The following is a 20,552-nucleotide window of genomic DNA, read 5'->3' as shown; positions in this document are numbered from 1 at the left end:
AATCCCGCACGGGGTTCAACGACTGTACATTAGATCCCAGATTGTTGTTACAATTGATAATATTATTCCGTACACCTATTGAAGTTTATTTCCTTCTCTGCAATACCTTTAATTTGGGGGTCTAAATTATGACCACATGATAGAGAATTAAAAAAACAAAAATTGTAACTTACAAGGAGAAGCATGCAAGCTACTGTAGATATACCACGTCTCACATTGTCTAGGTATAAGAATTAAGATATGCTTATATGTATATTCACATAATTCTTAATACAACGCGTTTTAAAGTCATGATGGCCGTAAGCCTATCAGAATTCTGTAGTTAAGCGTGCTTCTGCGAGAGTAGTATCAAAATGGGTGACCTATTGGGAAATTTAGTTTGAAAGAGTAAAAAACGAACAATATTGTGTTATTGGGAGTAGGTAATTACAGGTTATCATTGGCGATGACAAAGCCATCTCTTGACTAAAGAAGTGGTTCGACCACCTATCTTTGTGGTCAAGGGATAATTCGGTCATCTCTAATGGTTGGTTTGGGAGTGATCAAACTATTTCCGTAGTCAAAATAGGCAGTTCGGCCGCCCCCAACGATCGGTTTGGAGTGAATGTGACAGAATCTATGTAGTTGAGGAATAAGTTTGACATGTTAGTGGAAATAATTTAATTGACTTTAGGAAGTTGTTGGTTGGTGCAAAATCAACTGAAATTGAAAATGATTATAAAATGCCCCAAGTTGCTAATTTCTTTATGATCTTATCAATTTTATTATGATATCCACTTCGTTAGGCATAAATGAAGTCAAATCAAAATATTATCAGATTTTTCTATTCTGACAAGAACGTTAGTTTTTTGTTTGTACAGAAAAACCAATCCTTATAATACTTATTCGGTATGGTGTGCAGTACTTTTCTGGAAGTCTCGTTCCGATATCTAAATTAGCTTATGAGAAAAAAAAATGTTTTATGCATAAAATATTCGGTCTGAAATTCTTATTGAATCCGAATTACCCCAATTCAACTTAGATTTGGATTATTCTCAACCTAAGTTATGCTTCTTGTTATGCTTATAATTAATTTTCTCCTTATCCTTCCTTTTTATTTTATAATAAATAAATAAATAAATGGTAAGAATTGATAAAAGTGGATCCTGTTCGAACACCATAAAACAATTTTATACCAAAGTCTATGAGCATCTCCTATTATTAGTCAACGTGAAGCTAAATGATCGTTGCTTTGTCATTTATATATAGGCATGCATGCATCCTGTCATTTTAATAAAACCAAATAAATAAATAACTAAAAAAAATAAAATAAAATAAAATAGATCTTATGAATGTGCATGTGTCACGTACATGTTTATACCATAACCACATGATATGTTCATGCAAGGCATTGTTTGAAGTCAACCTCCACCTACAACATGTGATTAATTTTGAATTTGTATATTTAAATATTAATAATAAAAAAAGCTTAACTGCCTTCGGACGATTCTGAATGCATTTTCATCTTTCTCTAATGCCGTCTGTCCACCTTCTTTGACGGCGGAAAAACCCCTCCCCGGCCTACATTTTCTGTAGTTGTTGGATTGGTTGTATTATATTAAGATTGAGGTGTTTATTGTTTCTTTGCCTTCAGCTTACTTAAAAAATTAAAAAAAGAAGAAGAAGAAGAAGAAGAAGAAGAAAAGGGCTAAAAGCTGACAAGAGCATGACGGGGGCTGTCTCCCTATATAATTTCTTTGTGGGCATCGTGCGTTCATACGACTTTCTGATGGGTTCTTTTTTTTTCTTCTACTTTTTTTTTTTTTTAATAAATATTTGGATGTCATTTCATTAATTATCGTACAAATTTAAAAATTATATTGACAAATTAATTAAGGCTAACACTAGATCTCTCTCGTAGGCTCGTAGCTAGTTGGCTACTAAGTAAATTAAAAAAATGGTTCCAATATTAATGGGATTGAGCAGTAGTTGCACGCACATTCCCTTGATTTTAGGAAAAAAATGGTTATACGAAAGGATCTTACTATTCCTGATTCGAAAGGAAAAGACTAGAAAAAGGGTGACCTTCTCAATAACCTACCAAAATCGAAAGAAAAATAGCGTAGAAATACAAAAATTTAAAAAATAGGTTAAACAAGTGACCCGTTTATTTCAAAGGGCAGCACGAAGCGGCTACAAAAGCAAAAATTAGTTAAAATTGATTTTAAAAAGGAGAAATGTTTGGTTTCCATCTTTTGTCCATCTCTATACAAGAAATGGGCAAACGATATATACTATTTTTTTTTTCTTTTTTTTTAATCACCATTTATTTTAAAAGTTTATGACGCTAATAAGAAATAGTGAATTTAAATAATATTTTGATACTCTTACGTCTCTTTCTCAATAAGTGAGACCCAACATACGACATATTTAATTGAAATGAGGAGTAAACTATAGAGTCAAGTTCAAAGAGGGCTGCTACTTTTTCATTTCCTGTCCAACTCTAATCCAACCTTTTTTCAAACCAACTATTAGTTCTATTTTTCTACGTGTGAGTCTTATATATTTAATAGTTGATTTTGAAAAAAATTGCTAGAGTCGTAGAAATAGCATGTGTATATGGAGGTATTTTCTATTTTTTTTTTTTTTGAAAATTTCAATTTATATATACCCTTTTCGATTAAGCTTTTAAGAAAAATGATTATTTAATATAGTATGGAATCAAAGGTCCTTGAACCCACACCTGAAACATCCAAAAAATAATAATAATAAAAATAAAATAAAAAAACCCACACCCTCTATTTTGTTGCTTTTCTCCCTGCAGGCAAGCCTCCTGCCTATGAATAAGTCCCCAAAAGAAATTAACTCGCAAATTAAAGGAAACCCCCAGCAAGTTATCTTCTCTAATTAGCTCAAAATTGTAATTAGTCTTGTGTGATTGTCATAGAGGAAGTTATATAGAGGAAGTACTATGCACTTCTAGATGTTGAGCTGCCCATTTGTCCAATCGTGGACCATCTCACCGTCCATGACATCATCCATGTGATATGTTCACATGCATATATAAAAACAGTAATATTATTCTTCATATTTATTTATCACAATCATTTTATTATTAGCGAACTGCAAACTGCAATCGCTTAAAAAGAAAAAGAAAAATTACTTAAAACACGTACGTCAATCACTGCACGTGAAATGAACGTGACAAATAGGTTCGGAGAGGAGCAGTATGCATCTGGCAACCTGTGATTTTATTGAGGCACAAATTTTCTTTGTTAGAAATTGGTTGTATTAAAATATCACAACTGGGGCGTTTTTCTTTCTTTTCTTGAAATTGGCCTATAAAAGTATCAGTCTCAGGTTGATGAGCATACCATTCAAAGAAACAAATCTAGGCGCCTGCCAACAAGATACCCAAGATATGAAATCAGTCTTTGCTTTCTGCATTCTCCTTCATCTTTTCTTGGTGAGCTTTCCATGATATTAGTCTCCTGATTCATCTGAGTTAACTTGAAATTAAGCATATTAATTGATCTTTTGATTGCTTTTTTTCTTTTTCAATTTGCACATGCATTCTTCTTCTCTTCTTCTGCTGACTATGTGTTCTTCATCCCTCTAGTTTGTGGACCTCAACGATGCCAGAAAAGACACAGGAGACTATTGGAAAAGCATAATGAAAGATCAGCCAATCCCAGAAGCAATCAAAGACCTTTTTCATGGAGACTCACTAAATCCAGCTGATTCAAGGAAAAAGGACCGTTTTGTTAAGGATTTTGATGTTACGCCTAATGCTATTATATATCATGCCCGTATGGAGCCTAAAGAAGAGAAGACTCATGTCAAGGACTTTGAACCAAAGCACGATATGGAGCTGAAAGAAGAAGATTCCTTCGTTCAACATATCAAGCAGAAGCTAGAAGGCTGATCATTAGCCAAAGTATGAAGCAGATCGAAGGCTCATGTTTGTACTATTGCATGCAGTGTGTGATCAGTGGTTGAAGCTTGTGTTTTGGAGGAGAATGACTGGTGTACAAATCTTAATATTGAAAATAATATCTAGTTTGGCTTTTGAAAATCTGTATGAATCCTGAATATAGGCATGTTCCCAGTTAAACTTCTGCTGATCATAATTAAGACTTTTTGCGTAGAAATTTGCAGACATAATTTGGATGACTTTATCACTATATCATTTCCAAACTGCCAAGAATTCATAATCATAAATCCAAGATACTGAGCACCCCCATATTGAATACCATACAAATAACTGGAACAGATTTTTTTAGGCTTCAGTTTCTCTGTTGTCATTTCTTTCTAAGCATGTTGGAAATTTGGAGAATCTTGAAAAGTGATGCAGTACAGAAAATTGATAACCATGAAATCAAGCTGACCAATTGGTGCAGTGCAGTTGGACTCTAATGCCACCTGATGCAGTGCAGTTGGACTCCACAAATCCAAATAAAATTGCAAGTTTCGGTTTACTGCTAGAAATGCTGAGCTTTGTTGCTCTTGGGGTATTATTGATAAGGAGATTTTGGTTTAGCTTGCTTTATTTGGACGTCTAGTATTCTTGGATTTTCATTGTTGTTTTATTGTTTTCCTGCACAGCTACGCTTTGTAACGATACCAAGGGATATAGCGTAGAGTGGTGAGACGTTGAATCTGCATACACTAGACTTCACAACTTTTCTATAAATCCCAAATAACTCTGAGAATTGTAGGAATATGAGAAAAAAATCTCTCAAGAATATTTCTTATTGATAAAACAGAATAATAACATCAACTAGGCGATCAGGTTGTCCCTATCGTGCTTAAATAAAAGTTAGGGACGCAGCCATGAAAAGAACATTACAAAACTAGTCTTTATTGAGATAATCACAAACTCATTGAGTGAAGGCCGAGCAAGAGTTGAGCGAAGTTTCTGTCCCACGATTAGTCGCAATATCTCAATCACGCCTAACTTGACCATCTCACTCGAGCGAGAGTCAAGCGTGATTCTGCACTAGATTGTTAAAGTATACCAAATTACCACCAAAAGAGTTTTATTAACTCAATTTAGAAACATATTACATCAACTTGTTAAAGTATCATCACGATTGGACATAAGGGAATTATTATTATTATTTTTTTGAACAAAATTATAGTATTTATTGATAAAATCAATCAATCAGGAGCCATTCTCCTTGGTTACAATATCATAGATACGGTTTGGATTTTCTTCAACCCAAACCCTATTGATGACACAAGAAAAAGCCTCTCGTGCAAGCATATGAGTTGCAGAATTTGCATCACTCTTCACATATTCAACCCTCCACGATCTTAGCTTACCCAAACCTTCTTTAATCGCATCTATAAGATGACCCATTTTGCCCCAGTCACATATTTGAATGAGGCAACAATTGTATTTTGTATATAAATACAAAAAAAAACGGCTCTGTTTTTGATATCAGCAAGTAACCGAACAGCCTTCACTTGATTAATTTTGTCTTGACTTTTAGTTTGTAACGTTAGTTGGCTCAAAGATACTGTGAAGAAAACTGCATACATGCATTTTCTGCAGTGTTTTAATGGTTTAGATTTGACTTCATTTTTTTAATGAATTATTCAGATTTAATTTCAAATATACTGTAAGTTGTTTTACAGCATCTAACTCAAATCCAATATAATATCTCTATAGTGTCAGAGGTGAAATTTGTACAGATACAGCTCATATCTTTGTCAATGCTTACTGCTTAGCATGTTTCTTATTGTAAGTGATCGTTTACCAACTCAACTATGAAATGGATGCCTGAATGAAAGTGTTAGGGAGAGAAACATCTAGGAAGTCCACTAACAGTAAGTTAATATACATACTAAAACACTACTTTTAATCCAAAAGCTTAAGTTAATGGGTTTGAGTCCACCACTTAGGTATATTAACTGCTACTTTTTGTGAGTGAGTCATTTACAAATCGAAAAGTGGCACGCGTACCAAAATTCCCTCATTAGAACTGCTAATATTCCTTTTCTTCATATTTGTTCTGATTTAATTGCCTTATATGTTATTCCTTCATTATTAACTATAGATAATGCATTTTTGTATTTATTAGAAGTAAGAGTTACAACTTCAAGTCCCAAAATGGTCATTACTCGATATGTAGATAGCGGACGATAACCGCATTTAATAATTGCACAGATATGAATACCTAAAAGTGACAACTGCATTATGCAGATGCAAATGTAGATGCGGATATTGCTAATAACCATGTTTCTGTCTGTATTTTCAATCCCAACTAGTACAAACTAGAAAACTATTTACATGAAACGGCCTTGGTCTGCATTTATTAGGACAGAAACTTCAATGATAACATTGCAATACGTAATTACTAAATGGACACAGGTGTTGGAACCCATACAAGATTATCTGCAGGGAAGAAATGGCACACGCTGGAGGTCCCTGGCTGAACCCCAAGCACTCGAAATGACGCATGATCAGGGCTCCATTGAGAGGTATCCATGTGGCAAACAGCAATGGCTTCCACCCTATCTCCATTCTCACCACCAAGAGTAACCTTAAACACCTTGTTCTCACTTTCTTGGCTGTGACAGTAAAAAATTGCATAAGGGTAGGGCATGGTATGGCATGCTACCATCTTGGGAGCTGAAATCTCCCCAGGAATTTTCAGAATGGTGTAGTTCTGGAAAAGGGTGGATGATTTTGTGAGGTGGGAAGTGGTTAGAACTTGGAAATGGGGCTTAAATTTCCCCAGTACTGCACCAGCAAAATCAAGCATGGATTCCAAGGAGGTGGCACACAATTTAGTCTCCCCTTTGATGGGTTCCCTCTCACAGTGCCGTAGTGTATCTTCTATGGCTTTGGCTTGCGGAGAGTCTGGGGAGAAAGAGAAGAATTCAAGTAGGTGTGGGAGTTGTTTTAGTGAGAAGGGAATTGAGTCGGCTTCTTCTCTAGGCAATAAGTTAGGAGAAGTTGAAGGATCTCTCTTGGGGAAATAGACGGGCATTGTTTTTCCTACCTTTAGATCCTTCATGGTGAAGAAGATCATTGAGGAAGGGTCCATGTGATCCATGTGGGATGAATGGTGAGCATGAACATGGTCTTGCTTAGCAGGATCATCCATGGGATGTTGCTGGGAATCATATAATCTTATATGATCCAGAAGCTGATCTTCATGGTGTTTGTTGGTCAACTCCCTGGCTCCACTTCCATGAGAAAACTGCAGAAATTGAAGGTTAGAGACATAAACTGGCAACTGACAATAAAATCCTAACAAAAAACTTGTAAAAGTCAGAAAATTTCTTCAGAAGTTTGATGAATTTCTGATCAGTATTTCCTGTGTTTATGAATTTAAAAGACCAAAAAGAAAATTGAAGTACTTTAATATATATATACACAATAACCTGGATGGCATGCAGATAGCAATAAGAATCAATACAATTTTGGAGATTACCATAACGATTAGCATATGAAGGAAGAGGATCCCAGATGCGAGCCCAAAACCCATCTTTCTTCTTTGGTAGCAAATCTCCAATTTTGTTTCTTTCCTACAGAGAAAGAACAGAACCATCAAATAAAACGTAAGAACAAATAGCATATATATATATATATATATCATGAAAATTGAAGTGCAAATTCGTAAAACATCTTAAACTATTCCCCAACCATCCTTAAAACCAATAAAAGAGAAAGAAAGGAGTAGGAGATAGGTCCAGACCTTTCTTAAATCAATAATGTCATTTTCTGCTTAAATCACCACTTACGTTGGGGAGATAAACGGTTAACGAGTTTTTACCTCGAGTGCATTAATATGGGACACCGCTTGTTGTGAGTTTTTTTTTACTATTTTAATAGTGTCATGCATACAAGAATTGCGCTAGAGGCCATAGAACGCAACTCCAAACCAAACGAGTCTAGACGCTCATCCCAATAAGCTATTCATGACTTTGATACCAATGATAAATCGTTAGGGAGTTTTTACCTTGAGTACATTAATATACATGCTTGGACAACACTCTATCTCAAGGGGCAACTCAATCGGTTGAGGATCACGCCTCATGAAACAGAGGTCTCTAGTTCGAATTTCTCCATCTTCCCTCTTGTGTGGATATGTCAAAAAAAAGAAAAAAGAAAATTCTATTTTTCTTTATACTTTCTTAATGTAAGATTCAACACTCATAAGTGAACTGACAAAAACTTATCTCACAAATGATGATTAACACATAAAATATTTAACTGAAATGAAGGTAAACACTCGTAACCTTTGACTTTGATATTATGTTATTACTTATCTCAAAAATTTAAATTAATAAAAAGGAATAAATTTAATAATTTAATTAATATTCTAACACTTTTACTACGCTAAAACCAAAGTTAAAAGTCATTGAGGCTGTACTCAATTTACTGATAAAGTATTTATCTAATCAGAGGTCAGCCAGAGTAAAATATTTATTTAGCAACATATTTTATGGTTATACTAAAATATTTTTAGAGGCCTTTAAGAAAACCATTGTTGCTCTCGACCCACCTTAGATTTGAAATGGAGAGGATCCAAATTCCCTTAGAATGCTTACCCAATTTGTCAATTGGCATATCAATGTCGTAGGCAAGCTCCCCCTTCTATCTAATGCTTCGTTTGTTTCGGCGTAAAATGATTTCTGAAAATTAATTTCGGCATTTTACGGTGTTTGGTAGGGACAAAAATAATGATCAACGAAAATTATTTTTGGTTTGACCGTAAAACCTTCTTTAATTTTTGGAAAACGATTTACGATTTTAAAAACCGTAAATCGTTTTCCGAAATTAAACTCTCCGTCCTTACACACACATTTAATATCCAATTGTCAGAATCCAGCAATAGTCGGTCGTCAGAATCTAGTGGCACTGGAATCCGGTAACATCCGGCCACCGTAATACTGCCGGGGATATCCGGCCACCGTCGCCGGATTCCGGCGGGCCGGATTCCCGCCTAATCCGGCCGGAATCTGGCAATTTTGGCTGGATTCGGCCAAACATGTTCGCCGGAATCCGACAACGGCGACCGGACATTGCCGGATTCCAGCGACAGTTGCATTTTCACCTTTCGTAATTTTTTCGTGCGAAAGATTTAAGGATTTCTCTAGCCTCTATAGTCCTCAAATAGTCACTTAAACCTCCTTAACCTAAATGTAATGTAACATTGTAAGAACATTGGTAAGGATGAATTTAATGATCATGCACAAATTATGCTTGTGACCTAAAAATTTAGGGTTTATAAATCCTTAATACATGCCCTTAAGCTCCATGATACTCTTTAAAGAAGCCTAACCCTAACTTTGAAATTTCGAAACCCATATCAAACTATCTCCAACGGTCATGAAATTTTACACACTTATTATATTTGGTATCAACTAACATTATCCTGAATTTTGTGATTTTTGGCCATCTCCTCTGCCCTATACAAATTTTTTTAATCTTCTTCTCCATTTCTATGAACCCATAAATACTTATTAAATAGCCTAACCCGATTTTCATATCCTCTAAAACTAAATCTAAAACTCATTCAAACATTAATTCCCTTGAATATTGGATACCTAAGACATCATAGGACCATATTATGCTTTCGTTTTGATCATATTGGTGTCCTATACAATTCAAAATTTCCATTTTTCTCAGTGACTGGTGCAGAAATTGTGCAGCATGTGTTGATCACAGGTGTGATTCATGTGTTCTAACTAACTATTTATCTTACCTTTTAAATGTAAGTAGAACGCTCATATTCACTCCTTGCATAATCTATCATGATATATATGCTTGAACATTAAAATCAATAAAAAATTTTAAAGACAAGGAGGAGAGTTGAAATACTTACAAAGAATGTGCAACAAGAAAGAAGAGGAGGGTTGTTTCCTTTTGTAAAAAACTGCTTGGTGTAGAAGATATAATGACCAAATGGTGCTTCTTTTTTTATCTCTCTCCTTTTTTTCTTTTTTTTTTTGGCTTCTTGGCTTTTGGTTAGTTGAGAGAAATGAGGGAACTTTGATAAAAATTTAGAGAAAACATTAAGAGATAATTTCACTTAAGAGTACCGAACTTTCACATTTTTTGAAAGACGATACATGAACGTCAAAACGTTTTAATTTAGAGTATCTATTTTTCGGAAAGTCTCAATTAGGGGTCCTCCGTTAATATTTTTCGTTAAATCCTATCAAGATTCCTAACATACCCCATGTGTTTATTTTCTAAAAAAATTATAAAATTTTTCAAAGATTCGGGTATGGATATTTTTGCAAATTCCTTTAAATTCCAACCAATACCTAAATCCTAGCAATTTTTTCTTCTTCTTCTTCTTTTTTTTTTTTCTTTTTTTTCTCTCTAAAAAATGAGGAGTATTTTGAAAATTTTGATAGGATTTAATGGAAAATCTTAACAGAGGACCCATAATTGAGATTTTCCTAAAAATGAATACCCTAAATTGAGACGTTTTGAAATTCATGTATCTTCTTTTAAAAATGGTGAAAATTCGACACTCTTAAGTGAAATTCTTCCAAAGAAGAAGTGTGGGTACAACTTTGGGTAGTTTAGTTTAGGCTACTACCTTTTAGGAGCTAGTTTAAAGATGGATTTCTAGCTTTGTGCATGAGTTTAGGAAGTGCCTTTAGACTAGGGATGTGAAAGTGGGTTGCTTTCATGGTTGAGTGTATAGAACTTAGGAATTTCGGGAAGTTAATTTGACTGTACGGTTGCTTCCATTATTTAGAAAAATAAGTTGAAGAGAAAAGGCATGAAATTAGGAGTTGGAATTTAACTTGATAAGCTTGAGTTTGTTCGTAAATCACGGGGTCTCTCAAGTTTTTGAAAGAGAGAACGAGTCAAATGGAGAAGGGCCAGGAGGCATGAACGAGTAATAGTAAAAAGAAGATTTAGATTCTTCTGAAGTTCTTTCAAAATTGATGTTACTTTTAAAATTATTATTAGATATGGGATAGATAATTATTGAATTTTGATCGAATTGTAATTTTAGTAGTCGGCATCAGTTTTGTAAAGATTCAATGAATTAAGACATGGATCTTCCTTTTAGCATTACTCGGCATGAACTCTAGGAAGAGTATTGTGGTTTTTTTTTTTTTTTTTGAATTAAAATATTTCCTAACTAAAATAGAACTCTTCAACATAAATGCACATTAACAAGAGTTTAATCCCAACTATAACTCTTTTTCCTTTTTTAAACAAATTTGAATTTAAAAGCTAGGTTTTAAGGTAGGGGTGTTAAATAAAGCCATTTAAATTCACGCCACGTCAGCCAGTGAAATGAGCGTGACAAATGGGTTGTATTAAAATATTACAATTAGGGCTTTTTTTTTAAAAAAAATTAATTTTAAATTTTTTTACCTTCTTGAAATCAGCCTATAAAAGTATCAAGGTTGATGAGCATACCATTCAAAGAAACAAATCTAAGCGCCTGCCAACAAGATACCCAAGATATGAAATCTGTCTTTGCTTTCTGCATTCTCCTTTATCTTTTCTTGGTGAGCTTAATTTCCATGCAATTTTTTTGTTTTCTTTTTCAATTTGTTCATGCATTCTTCTTCTCTTCTTCTGCTAACTTTGTCTTCTTCACTCTATATAGTTTGTGGACCTCAACGATGCCAGAAAAGACCCAGGAGACTACTGGAAAATCATAATGAAAGACCAACCAATACCAGAAGAAATCAAAGCCCTTTTTCATGGAGATCCACTGCATCCAGCTGATGCAAGGAAAAAGGACCATTATGTTAAGGGTTTTGATGTTACCCCCAATGCTATTATATATCATGCCCATATGGAGCCTAAAGAAGAGAAGCCTCATTTTCATGCAAGGAAAAAGGACCATTTTGTTAAGAATTTTGATGTTACCCCTAATGCTATTATATATCATGCCCATATGGAGCCTAAAGAAGAGAAGCTTCATTTCCATGGAGACCCACTAAATACAGTTGATTTAAGGAAAAAGAACCAGTTTGTTAAGGATTTTCATGTTACCCCTAATGCTATTATATATCATGCCCATATGGAGCCTAAAGAAGAGAAGCCTCATTTTTATGCAAAGAAAAAGGACCATTTTGTTAAGGATTTTGATGTTACCCCTAATGCTATTATATATCATGCCCATATGAAGCCTAAAAAAGAGAAGCTTTATTTTCATGGAGACCCACTAAATCCAGCTGATGAAAGGAAAAAGGACCGTTTTGTTAAGGATTTTGATGTTACCCCTAATGCTATTATATATCATGCCCATACTGAGCCTAAAGAAGAGAAGCCTCATGTCAAGGACTTTGAACCAAAGCACGATATGGAGCTGAAAGAAGAAGATTCCTTCGTTCAACATATCAAGCAGAAGGTAGAAGGCTGATCATTAGCCAAAGTATGAAGCAGAAGGCACATGTTTGTACTATTTCATGCTGTGTATGATCAGTGGTTGAAGCTTATGTTTTAGAGGAGAATGCCTGGTGTACAAATCTTATTATATATTGAAAATAATATCTATTTTGGCTTTCTCAAATCTGTAGAAAAGCTGTATGAATCCTGAATATAGCTTAACAAATTATAAGCATGTTACCAGTTAAACTTCTGCTCATAAGTGTTTGTGCGTAGAAATTTGCAGACATAATTTGGATGACTTTATTACTATATCATCCCCAAACTGCCAAGAATACATTATCGTAAATCCAAGATACTGAGCACCCCTATATTGGATACCTTACAAATAACTGGAACAGAGTTTTTAGGCTTCGGTTTGTTGTCATTTCTTTCTAAGCATGTTGGAAATTTGGAGAAGGTTGAAAAGTGATGCAGTCTAGATTATACGCCGATTCATGCAGTCCAGCAAATTGATAAATATAAAATCAAGCAGAGCAATTGAAGCAGCGCAGTTGGGCTCTAATACCAACTGATGTAGCAAAGCTACGCTTTGTATTGATACCAATGGATGCAGCATTACGTAGTAAGAAGTTGAATAACTCTAAGGTTACGTTTGGTACGCGGAATGATTATTCCATTAAAAAATGTTATCTCCCATTAGAGCGAACTTGATTGTGTGGTACTCGGCAAGGTGCACTGGCAAACAAAGACCGAGCCACCTCTAGGCTGTTTCGGTCCTTGTTGTGGACCATGGCGAAGGAGCGGTTGGCAGCGAAGGAAATCCAGGCCATGTCAGCCAATCTCGTGGGCGTTGTGGGGAATCGTTCGGTCTGGCCTTACCGGTCTACATAATGAGAACGATCATGGTTGATGTTGATTGCGAGGGTTAGGGTTTTTGTTGATATTGATTGTTAAATATTCTCCTTGAAAGATTCTTTAAATGTGGCTTTTAACAATAAATATTAATAGCGGCATGAGAATGTGCTTGGTAGTTTATCATAATTTTAGAGTAATGGCTATTCCATTAAGTAATGTTTCTTATTATAAGTGATCGTTTACCAACCCAGCTATGAAATGGATGCCTGAATGAAAGTGCCAGGAAAAACCTTAGAAAGACAGATGGTTCTTGTTACATACTTTATATGATTAACTGGCCAAATTTTGTTGGGAACAAGGCACCCATTTCATTTGCTGCAAAAACTTTACAGAGATGATTATTGATTAACACCAAATTCAAACTCAGATATGTGCTTCTTTTATAATTTTACAATATCAACATTTATTTTCGACCCCCAAGTATAAGAAGAGCCTACTTTGGCCCTTTTGGTAGTGATCACTTCTTGCATTTTTAATAAAGCATGTGATTCTCAAGTGCATTTTGGACATTGGATTGGACAAAACTGCTTCAACCCAATTCAAAATAAAAACTTTGTCTGAAAAAGGAAACAGAGAAGTGATCATAAACAAACTAGAACACTATTTACATGAACATAAACAATCCTATGATATTGGCATACAGCAACACCACTTTCTTCATTGATACACTACAAACTAGAACACTATTTACATGAAACGGCCTTGGTCTGCATTTATTAGGACAGAAACTTCAACGATTACATTGCAATACATAATTACTAAATGGGCACAGGTGTTGGAACCCATACAAGATTATCTGCAGAGAAGAAATGGCACACGGTGGAGGTCCCTGGCTGAACCCCAAGCACTCGAAATGACACATGATCAGGGCTCCACTGAGAGGTATCCATGTGGCAAACAGCAATGGCTTCCACCCTGTCTCCATTCTCACCACCTAGAGTAACCTTAAACACCTTGTTCTCACTTTCTTGGCTGTGACAGTAAAAAATTGCATAAGGGTAGGGCATGGAATGGCATGCTACCATCTTGGGAGCTGAAATCTCCCCAGGAATTTTCAGAATGGTGTAGGTCTGGAAAAGGGTGGTTGATTTTGTGAGGTGGGAAGTGGTTAGAACTTGGAAATGGGGTTGAAATTTCCCCAATACTGCACCTGCAAAATCAAGCATGGATTCCAAGGAGGTGGCACATAATTTAGTCTCCCCTTTGATGGGTTCCCTCTCACAGTGCCGTAGTGTATCTTCTATGGCTTTGGCTTGGGGAGAGTCTGGGGAGAAAGAGAAGAATTCAAGAAGGTGTGGGAGTTGTTTTAGTGAGAAGGGAATTGAGTCAGCTTCTTCTCTAGGCAACAAGTGAGGAGAAGTTGAAGGATCTCTCTTGGGGAAATAGACGGGCATTGTTTTTCCTACCTTTAGATCCTTCATGGTGAAGAAGATCATTGAAGAAGGGTCCATGTGATGCATGTGGGATGAATGATGAGCATGAACATGGTCTTGCTTAGCAGGATCATCCGTGGGATGTCGTTGGGAATCATATAATTTTATATGATCTAGAAGCTGATCTCCATGGTGTTTGTTGGTCAACTCCCTGGCTCCACTTCCATGAGCAAACTGCAGAATGTTTAGAAACATAAGCTGGGAACTGACGACAAAATCCTACTCAAAAACCTTAAAAAGTCAAAAAAAATCTTCAGATGTTTGATGAATTTCTGATCATTCTTTCCTGTGTTTATGGATTTAAAAGGCCAAAATGAAAATTGACGTACATTAATACATATACACAATAACCTGGATGACATGCAGATTGCAAACGATTAGTATATGAAGGAAGAGACTCCAAGATGCGAGTCCAAAACCCATCTTTCTTCTTTGGTAGAAAATCTCCAATTTTGTTTCTCTCCTATAGAGAAAGAACAGAGGCATCAAACAAAACGTAAAAACTAATATCACATATCATGAAAATTGAAGTGCATGCAAATCCGTAAAACACCTTAAACTGATCCCAACCTCCCCACAAAACCAACAGAAGGGAAAAAGGAAGGAGGGAGATAGGTGAACACCTTTCTTAAATCAATTTTGCTAAGGCTAAAACCAAGGTGAAGGTCATAGAGGCTGTACTCAATTTACTGACGAAGTATCTATCTAATCAAATATCAGCAGAGAATAATATTTTTATTTAGAGGCATTTGGTACACGGAATTTACTATTTTATTAGAAAAATAATTAGCGATTCTTAAAAATAGAAGAAGAAGGTGGAATTGAATAGTTATTTATATCTTTTAGTTTAGTGACGACGCATACGTTCTCACTAAAATTAAACTAAAATTATTAAAATATCCACATTATTTATTTATTTATTAAAAAAAAAGTTGAAGCTCTATTTTTTTAAGAAGGCGGATTCCAGAAAAAATATTTTGAGTTTTTTTTTTTTTAAATATAGTTTATGTCTAAAGGAATACTTATTCTTCTAATTTTTTTTTTCTCAATTTAAGGAATTTCAAGGTTAAAAATCTTACCACTCTATGAAATATAAGAATAATTATTTCATTCCATAGGTTTAATCATTGTACTAAACATATCCTTAGCAAATGCATGTTACTCCATTCTTGCTCAATGGTGCTCTTAAAATTCTACCCAATTTGCCAATTGGCATATCAATGTCGTAGGCAAATTAATTAAAGATTCAAGAGAAGTAAAGAACTTGACAAAGTAGAAAATGGCAAATAGAAGCAATTAAGAAGACGATGAAAACGGAATAAAATTTTTACCTAAAATGAATTGAATTAGAAAAAAATTCTCCAATGTAACGTATTAAACTAAGGGTGCGTTTGGGATTGCGATTTCGTAGACAATAAGTGCGATTTTAAACCAAATCGCAGAACATAGATCGTTTGGGAACTGCGTTTTTAAAAATTGCGATTTGAAAACGCAGAAAATCTGCTTTTTCAAATCGCAGATAAGATGGTGCTTTTTTGAAAACGAAGAATTTTAAAAGATAAATTCGCGATTTTAAAGGCTAAACTGTGATTTTGCCAAATGCTTAACTGCGTTTTTAAAAATCACTTTTTTCAAATCGTACATTTTAAAATCGTTATTTTAAATCGCACTTTTTGAAATCGCAAACCCAAACGGACCCTAACACGTGCCTTTAGATTATGAGATTATCACGTACATTTTCAATAAACCAAGCGATTCTAACATGTATTTTTAAAATACATTTGCAAATCGCATATTCTAAAAATACTATCAATTTAATAAACTAAATTAATAAAATTTCCTTCAACCGAATTTAGAAAAAAAGCTCTTCCATGAAAGAGTGGCTAAAGTGTAGGTTTCAGCATAGAAATCCTCCCACCCCAAAAATAATATATATATATATATAACGACTTGAAAAATACTATCTATTAAAAATGTGGCATGTTAAAAGTGAGAATTCAATATATTTTTATCAAGTTCTTACATTTTATGTCGTAGAAAAGCTTTGAGCAACAAACTATTTTTTGATTTAATAAAGAAAAAACGTCTCTTCAAAAGTAAATAAAAAGCCTTTTAGAATGATTTTTTTTTTTTTTTTTTATTGTCTCAGTAACATATCATATCTTTAATATGTACCGTTTTTCATGTCGTTTGATGTAAAAAATGATTTTTTTTAAAAAAAAATTGTAGAGGATCTTAATCTGATTAATCTTGCTTAATTACGACCAAAACAAAATCTTGTTTGATCTATATGGACTGGCACGTGTGAGCAACTCAGCCTGCCCCAGAGAGGGCACTCCATTAGTTTAATTTATACGCTAGAAAACAGAACAATTATTGTATGGCTTTTCCAGCCATATCCCAAGCAAAAATCCTTTCTAGCAAATGGTGGCCACCGTGGCCTGTCGTAATACGTCTTTGTCCAAAGGGGCCCCAATTATCAATTTTTGGGATCACGAAGATCAACTTTTGCATTATTAATTGTCCATCTTAACATTAGTCATATGATTCTTGGCTCACAAAATATCACTTCTAGTATTTTAACTCTAAAACCGCCCGGCCACTCCGGGCCAATATCAAATCACCACCGAGCCACCGCTGGAACACCATTGAACTATTATTTAGTCACCGCCAAATCATTACTGGACCATCAACAGGCTCCTACTAGAACATTGTCGGAACTCAAATTATTAATTAAAATATTTTCTTAAAAAATAATCTCTAAAAATATTTTTCAGACGAAAACATATTTTACGTCGAAATAAACTGAACCTAAATATGAACTTAACATATTACATAATTCATTTATTTATTAAAAAAAAAAAAACTCTATTTTTTTTGGTCCCTATGGATTGGTATCATGTCGCCATCTCTAGGAGATATATGATGAGTTTTATATGCTAGAAAACAAAGTCATTATTGCATGTGTTTTATAGCATCCCATATGGTGACATGGGTAAATCCACATGCTAATTTTACAAGTCAAGAGTGTGGCCAGTCGTAATATGTTTTTCTTTTAAGAAGGGGCCCAATCACCGAAATTTGGAATAAGATAAACTTTTGCATTATTATTTGTCTACATGAATCATATGGTTCTTGATTGTCTAATTTGTCTTCACTAAATACCACTTTTGTGTTTTTTAATCCTAAAATTAAAAGATTTTCTAGAAGCCTTTTACAAAGTCTTGCTAATTAATGTTACCAATAATAACTATTACTAAGGGTGCGTTTGAGATTGTAATTTCGTAGGCAAAAAGTGCGGTTTTAAACTAAATCCCAGAAAATGAATCGTTTGACAATTACCAATGGGGTGCTTTTTTGAAAAAACGCAGAAAAATTTTAAAGGCTAACATGCAATTTTAAAGGCCAAACTCTAATTTTGTCAAACGTTTAACTGCATTTTTAAAAATCAATTTTTCAAATCGCACAATTTAAAATTGTTATTTTTAAATCGCACTTTTTAAAATTACATACCCAAACAGACCCTAAGAAGTATTATAGTCACTGAAATGAATAAACTTAATTTTAGCGAATTTCATGTTGGTCGAGCTTATCGAGCCGGATTGAGATATAGTGCAATACATTTTATTTTAGCCATTCATTTTAAATGCACGATACAGATCGTAACAACAAATAAAATAAAAAAGAAAATAATGGTTATTGATGTGGTTAGGGGATTGATGAACCAACCCCTTGGCTAAAGAAGGTGATTCAGTCGCCTCCAATATATAAATCATAGTTTGAAAGGGGTCAAACCATTCTAATAACATTTTATTTATTTATTTATTTTCACGTTATAAACGCTTTGTTGAATGTCCTATCCAGAAAATTGCCTTAAGACTTTCTCTCACTCAATAATTCAATGTAGCGAAATCTTGTTCATTTATTTCTAATTTTTTTATATTATATTTTGGCAAAGGTGAACCGATCTTGTTTGATTCTCGGTCCACTGACAATAATGGAACTTTTGTGTTTACTCAATAATTTAGTGCAAATTTTTATAACATTATATTACTCAATAAATTTTTATTAATTTTTTTAAAAAATATATTTATTAGACTACTATTTCATCAACTGACCGTTGGATTAAATCTTCCGCAAATCATGCATGCTTAATAGGATATCATTAACTTTCTCATCCAAAACTCACATTTTGATGGATTTCTTAATATTAAAAAAGAGTAATGCTACATATAATCTTCTTGTCCTCTTTTTATCCTCTCAAAATTGATGTGGCTCTTAAAATCACCATTAAAATTATGATAGATCATTATTGAATTTTAATCTAATGGTAATTTTAAGAGTCACATCAATTTTGGGGGGACAAAAGGAGGACAAATGGATAATATGTAGCATTACTCATTAAAAAAAGTACATTTCAAATTTTTTTTTTTGGATGAGATAGTTTTTACATCTTGATATTCAATTAGTATACTGTTATGTTTTGTATTAGTGTAGGCAAATCCCAATGTCAAAGTATGGGTTATTTGGGTTACAATTGATAGTAGTGTAGTTAGAGTTCAAAATGTGGTTCGATAATTGTACTTTACAAAGACTCGTTTGATCCACGCTCGAGCGTGCAAGTTTTATACAGAACCTAAAACTTCGTTGGACCTTCACATGACAATCGCTCAAGCGAACCGAACAAAAGCCTTGCTTGACCCTCGCCTAGTAGTCACTCGAACGAGCGAGTTTAAGTGAATTTTGATTCTATTTTAGTTTGGGTTCTTTGTGTTGAGCCTAATTGTTGCCTTACCTACAAGTATTTGTCTTACACAATTTTTGAGGTAAGAGAGAGGAATCCTAAAACCCTAGAGAGAGAAAGGTTTTGAGCTTAAACTAATTTGTTGCTTCTCTCCTTATTTTGAAACCACAATGAAATCTTTAATTCTCTTTTAAGTGTTGGGGTTTGGCTAATGAGTTCATCAAGACTAGAGATCGAGCGAACAAGTTCGTTAGTGGCAAGTCAATGTAGAAGATCAAAAGCCAAAGTTGTAGAGCCACTTTAGAGTAAGTGCAGCACTCGTTGGTTATTTATAAGCCTTGTTTTGAGTTTACGAAGGTTTTGTGATTACTTGAAACACCCGTTCATGAGCCCCTTTGGGTGTGGTTCTTTGAGTCTAGACTGTTTTTTCATATACAAAACAATTAAAATCATGTATTCTAACAAAGGATTTGGCAAGATATTGATTCAATAGAAGATTTATTGAGTCGTTATATTGTTAGGAGATTGAGTTTGGCATTCTATATATTTGGTTTTTAGCCAATAACGTACATGTTAAACCCATCATTGGATTAAATGTCTTTCTCATAGTCATCATACTTATTTTATTTTTTATTTTTTGAAAAGATGAAATTTCATTGGTCAACCTATAACCTCTTGCTCAACAAGAACAACATTATGGAGGAATAGAGGGCACTTCCTGGTAGTGCGCTAATCGACTACGTGGATTTTAAATTTATAAGTTTTACCACTCGCAATAGTACGAATCAATTATACTATAGTAAGAGTGATCGAACCACAGAGATAATGGGTTGTTTTGCGTAACGGGATATCTAAAGAGTATATTTAACTTAACTTAAGAGTAAAAATAAAAGCAAAGGTTGTAGAATTGAAGCTACAACAAGTAAGATAAAGAAAAGCAGAAAATGAAAACAAACTTAAAGAAAAACTTAGGGTATTGATCTCATTTAATCCTCAACCAATGAAATGCTTAAAGTCTATATGGATCTTCCTAACATACATGATATGAGCGCGTAATGGGCGTCAACCATTACGACGACCTCAACATTAAAATACTTTCGTTAGGACGTAGTTATAAAGCACCTAGTTTCACATCAAACACTTACCACGT

At 34.2% G+C, this 20,552-nt stretch overlaps 4 protein-coding genes across 7 annotated transcripts; 2 read left to right on the top strand and 2 right to left on the bottom strand.

The window, feature by feature from the left end:
- The first annotated feature begins 3,289 nt into the window (after positions 1-3,289).
- On the top strand, positions 3,290-4,093 carry LOC133881917 (organ-specific protein P4-like). Its single transcript, XM_062320988.1, has 2 exons — positions 3,290-3,445; positions 3,599-4,093. The coding sequence occupies exons 1-2, from the start codon at positions 3,344-3,346 to the stop codon at positions 3,902-3,904; spliced, it is 408 nt and encodes a 135-aa protein (XP_062176972.1). The 5' UTR covers positions 3,290-3,343; the 3' UTR covers positions 3,905-4,093.
- A 2,115-nt stretch (positions 4,094-6,208) lies between these two features.
- Positions 6,209-7,608, bottom strand: LOC133882349 (BURP domain protein USPL1-like). Its single transcript, XM_062321496.1, has 2 exons — positions 7,425-7,608; positions 6,209-7,190 (listed from the first exon to the last, which is right to left on the bottom strand). Exons 1-2 carry the CDS (start codon positions 7,587-7,589, stop codon positions 6,342-6,344), a joined length of 1,014 nt encoding a protein of 337 aa, XP_062177480.1. The 5' UTR covers positions 7,590-7,608; the 3' UTR covers positions 6,209-6,341.
- Positions 7,609-11,383: 3,775 nt separating this feature from the next.
- Positions 11,384-12,456, top strand: LOC133882763 (organ-specific protein S2-like). The gene is made up of 2 exons (XM_062321977.1): positions 11,384-11,478; positions 11,580-12,456. The coding sequence occupies exons 1-2, from the start codon at positions 11,434-11,436 to the stop codon at positions 12,339-12,341; spliced, it is 807 nt and encodes a 268-aa protein (XP_062177961.1). The 5' UTR covers positions 11,384-11,433; the 3' UTR covers positions 12,342-12,456.
- A 1,347-nt stretch (positions 12,457-13,803) lies between these two features.
- Positions 13,804-15,425, bottom strand: LOC133882118 (BURP domain-containing protein BNM2A-like). Of its 4 annotated transcripts, none has more exons than XM_062321222.1 (3): positions 15,282-15,425; positions 15,010-15,121; positions 13,804-14,832 (listed from the first exon to the last, which is right to left on the bottom strand). In XM_062321222.1, exons 2-3 carry the CDS (start codon positions 15,079-15,081, stop codon positions 13,984-13,986), a joined length of 921 nt encoding a protein of 306 aa, XP_062177206.1. In that variant the 5' UTR covers positions 15,082-15,121; positions 15,282-15,425; the 3' UTR covers positions 13,804-13,983. The 4 variants fall into 4 exon arrangements, with proteins under 4 accessions (XP_062177206.1, XP_062177205.1, XP_062177207.1 ...); XM_062321221.1 differs by having other exon boundaries at positions 15,212-15,363; XM_062321223.1 differs by having other exon boundaries at positions 15,010-15,116; positions 15,212-15,349.
- Between the last annotated feature and the right edge of the window lie 5,127 nt (positions 15,426-20,552).

The sequence above is a fragment of the Alnus glutinosa genome, chromosome 11 (assembly GCF_958979055.1).
Source record: "Alnus glutinosa chromosome 11, dhAlnGlut1.1, whole genome shotgun sequence".
Lineage (NCBI taxonomy): Eukaryota > Viridiplantae > Streptophyta > Magnoliopsida > Fagales > Betulaceae > Alnus > Alnus glutinosa.
This window is presented reverse-complemented; position numbering and strand designations above follow the sequence as displayed.

What these genes read in the sequence shown, in the direction of transcription:
- LOC133881917 (XM_062320988.1), top strand. Translation starts at nt 3,344, where the DNA reads ATGAGCATACCATTCAAAGAAACAAATCTAGGCGCCTGCCAACAAGAT. An exon ending in TTCTCCTTCATCTTTTCTTG is followed by an intron (nt 3,446 to 3,598) that starts GTGAGCTTTCCA and finishes TCATCCCTCTAG; the next exon opens with TTTGTGGACCTCAACGATGC.
- LOC133882349 (XM_062321496.1), bottom strand. Translation starts at nt 7,589, where the DNA reads ATGATATATATATATATATATATGCTATTTGTTCTTACGTTTTATTTG. An exon ending in TTCATATGCTAATCGTTATG is followed by an intron (nt 7,191 to 7,424) that starts GTAATCTCCAAA and finishes CAATTTCTGCAG; the next exon opens with TTTTCTCATGGAAGTGGAGC.
- LOC133882763 (XM_062321977.1), top strand. Translation starts at nt 11,434, where the DNA reads ATGAAATCTGTCTTTGCTTTCTGCATTCTCCTTTATCTTTTCTTG. An exon ending in TTCTCCTTTATCTTTTCTTG is followed by an intron (nt 11,479 to 11,579) that starts GTGAGCTTAATT and finishes CACTCTATATAG; the next exon opens with TTTGTGGACCTCAACGATGC.
- LOC133882118 (XM_062321222.1), bottom strand. Translation starts at nt 15,081, where the DNA reads ATGGGTTTTGGACTCGCATCTTGGAGTCTCTTCCTTCATATACTAATC. An exon ending in GCAATCTGCATGTCATCCAG is followed by an intron (nt 14,833 to 15,009) that starts GTTATTGTGTAT and finishes AACATTCTGCAG; the next exon opens with TTTGCTCATGGAAGTGGAGC.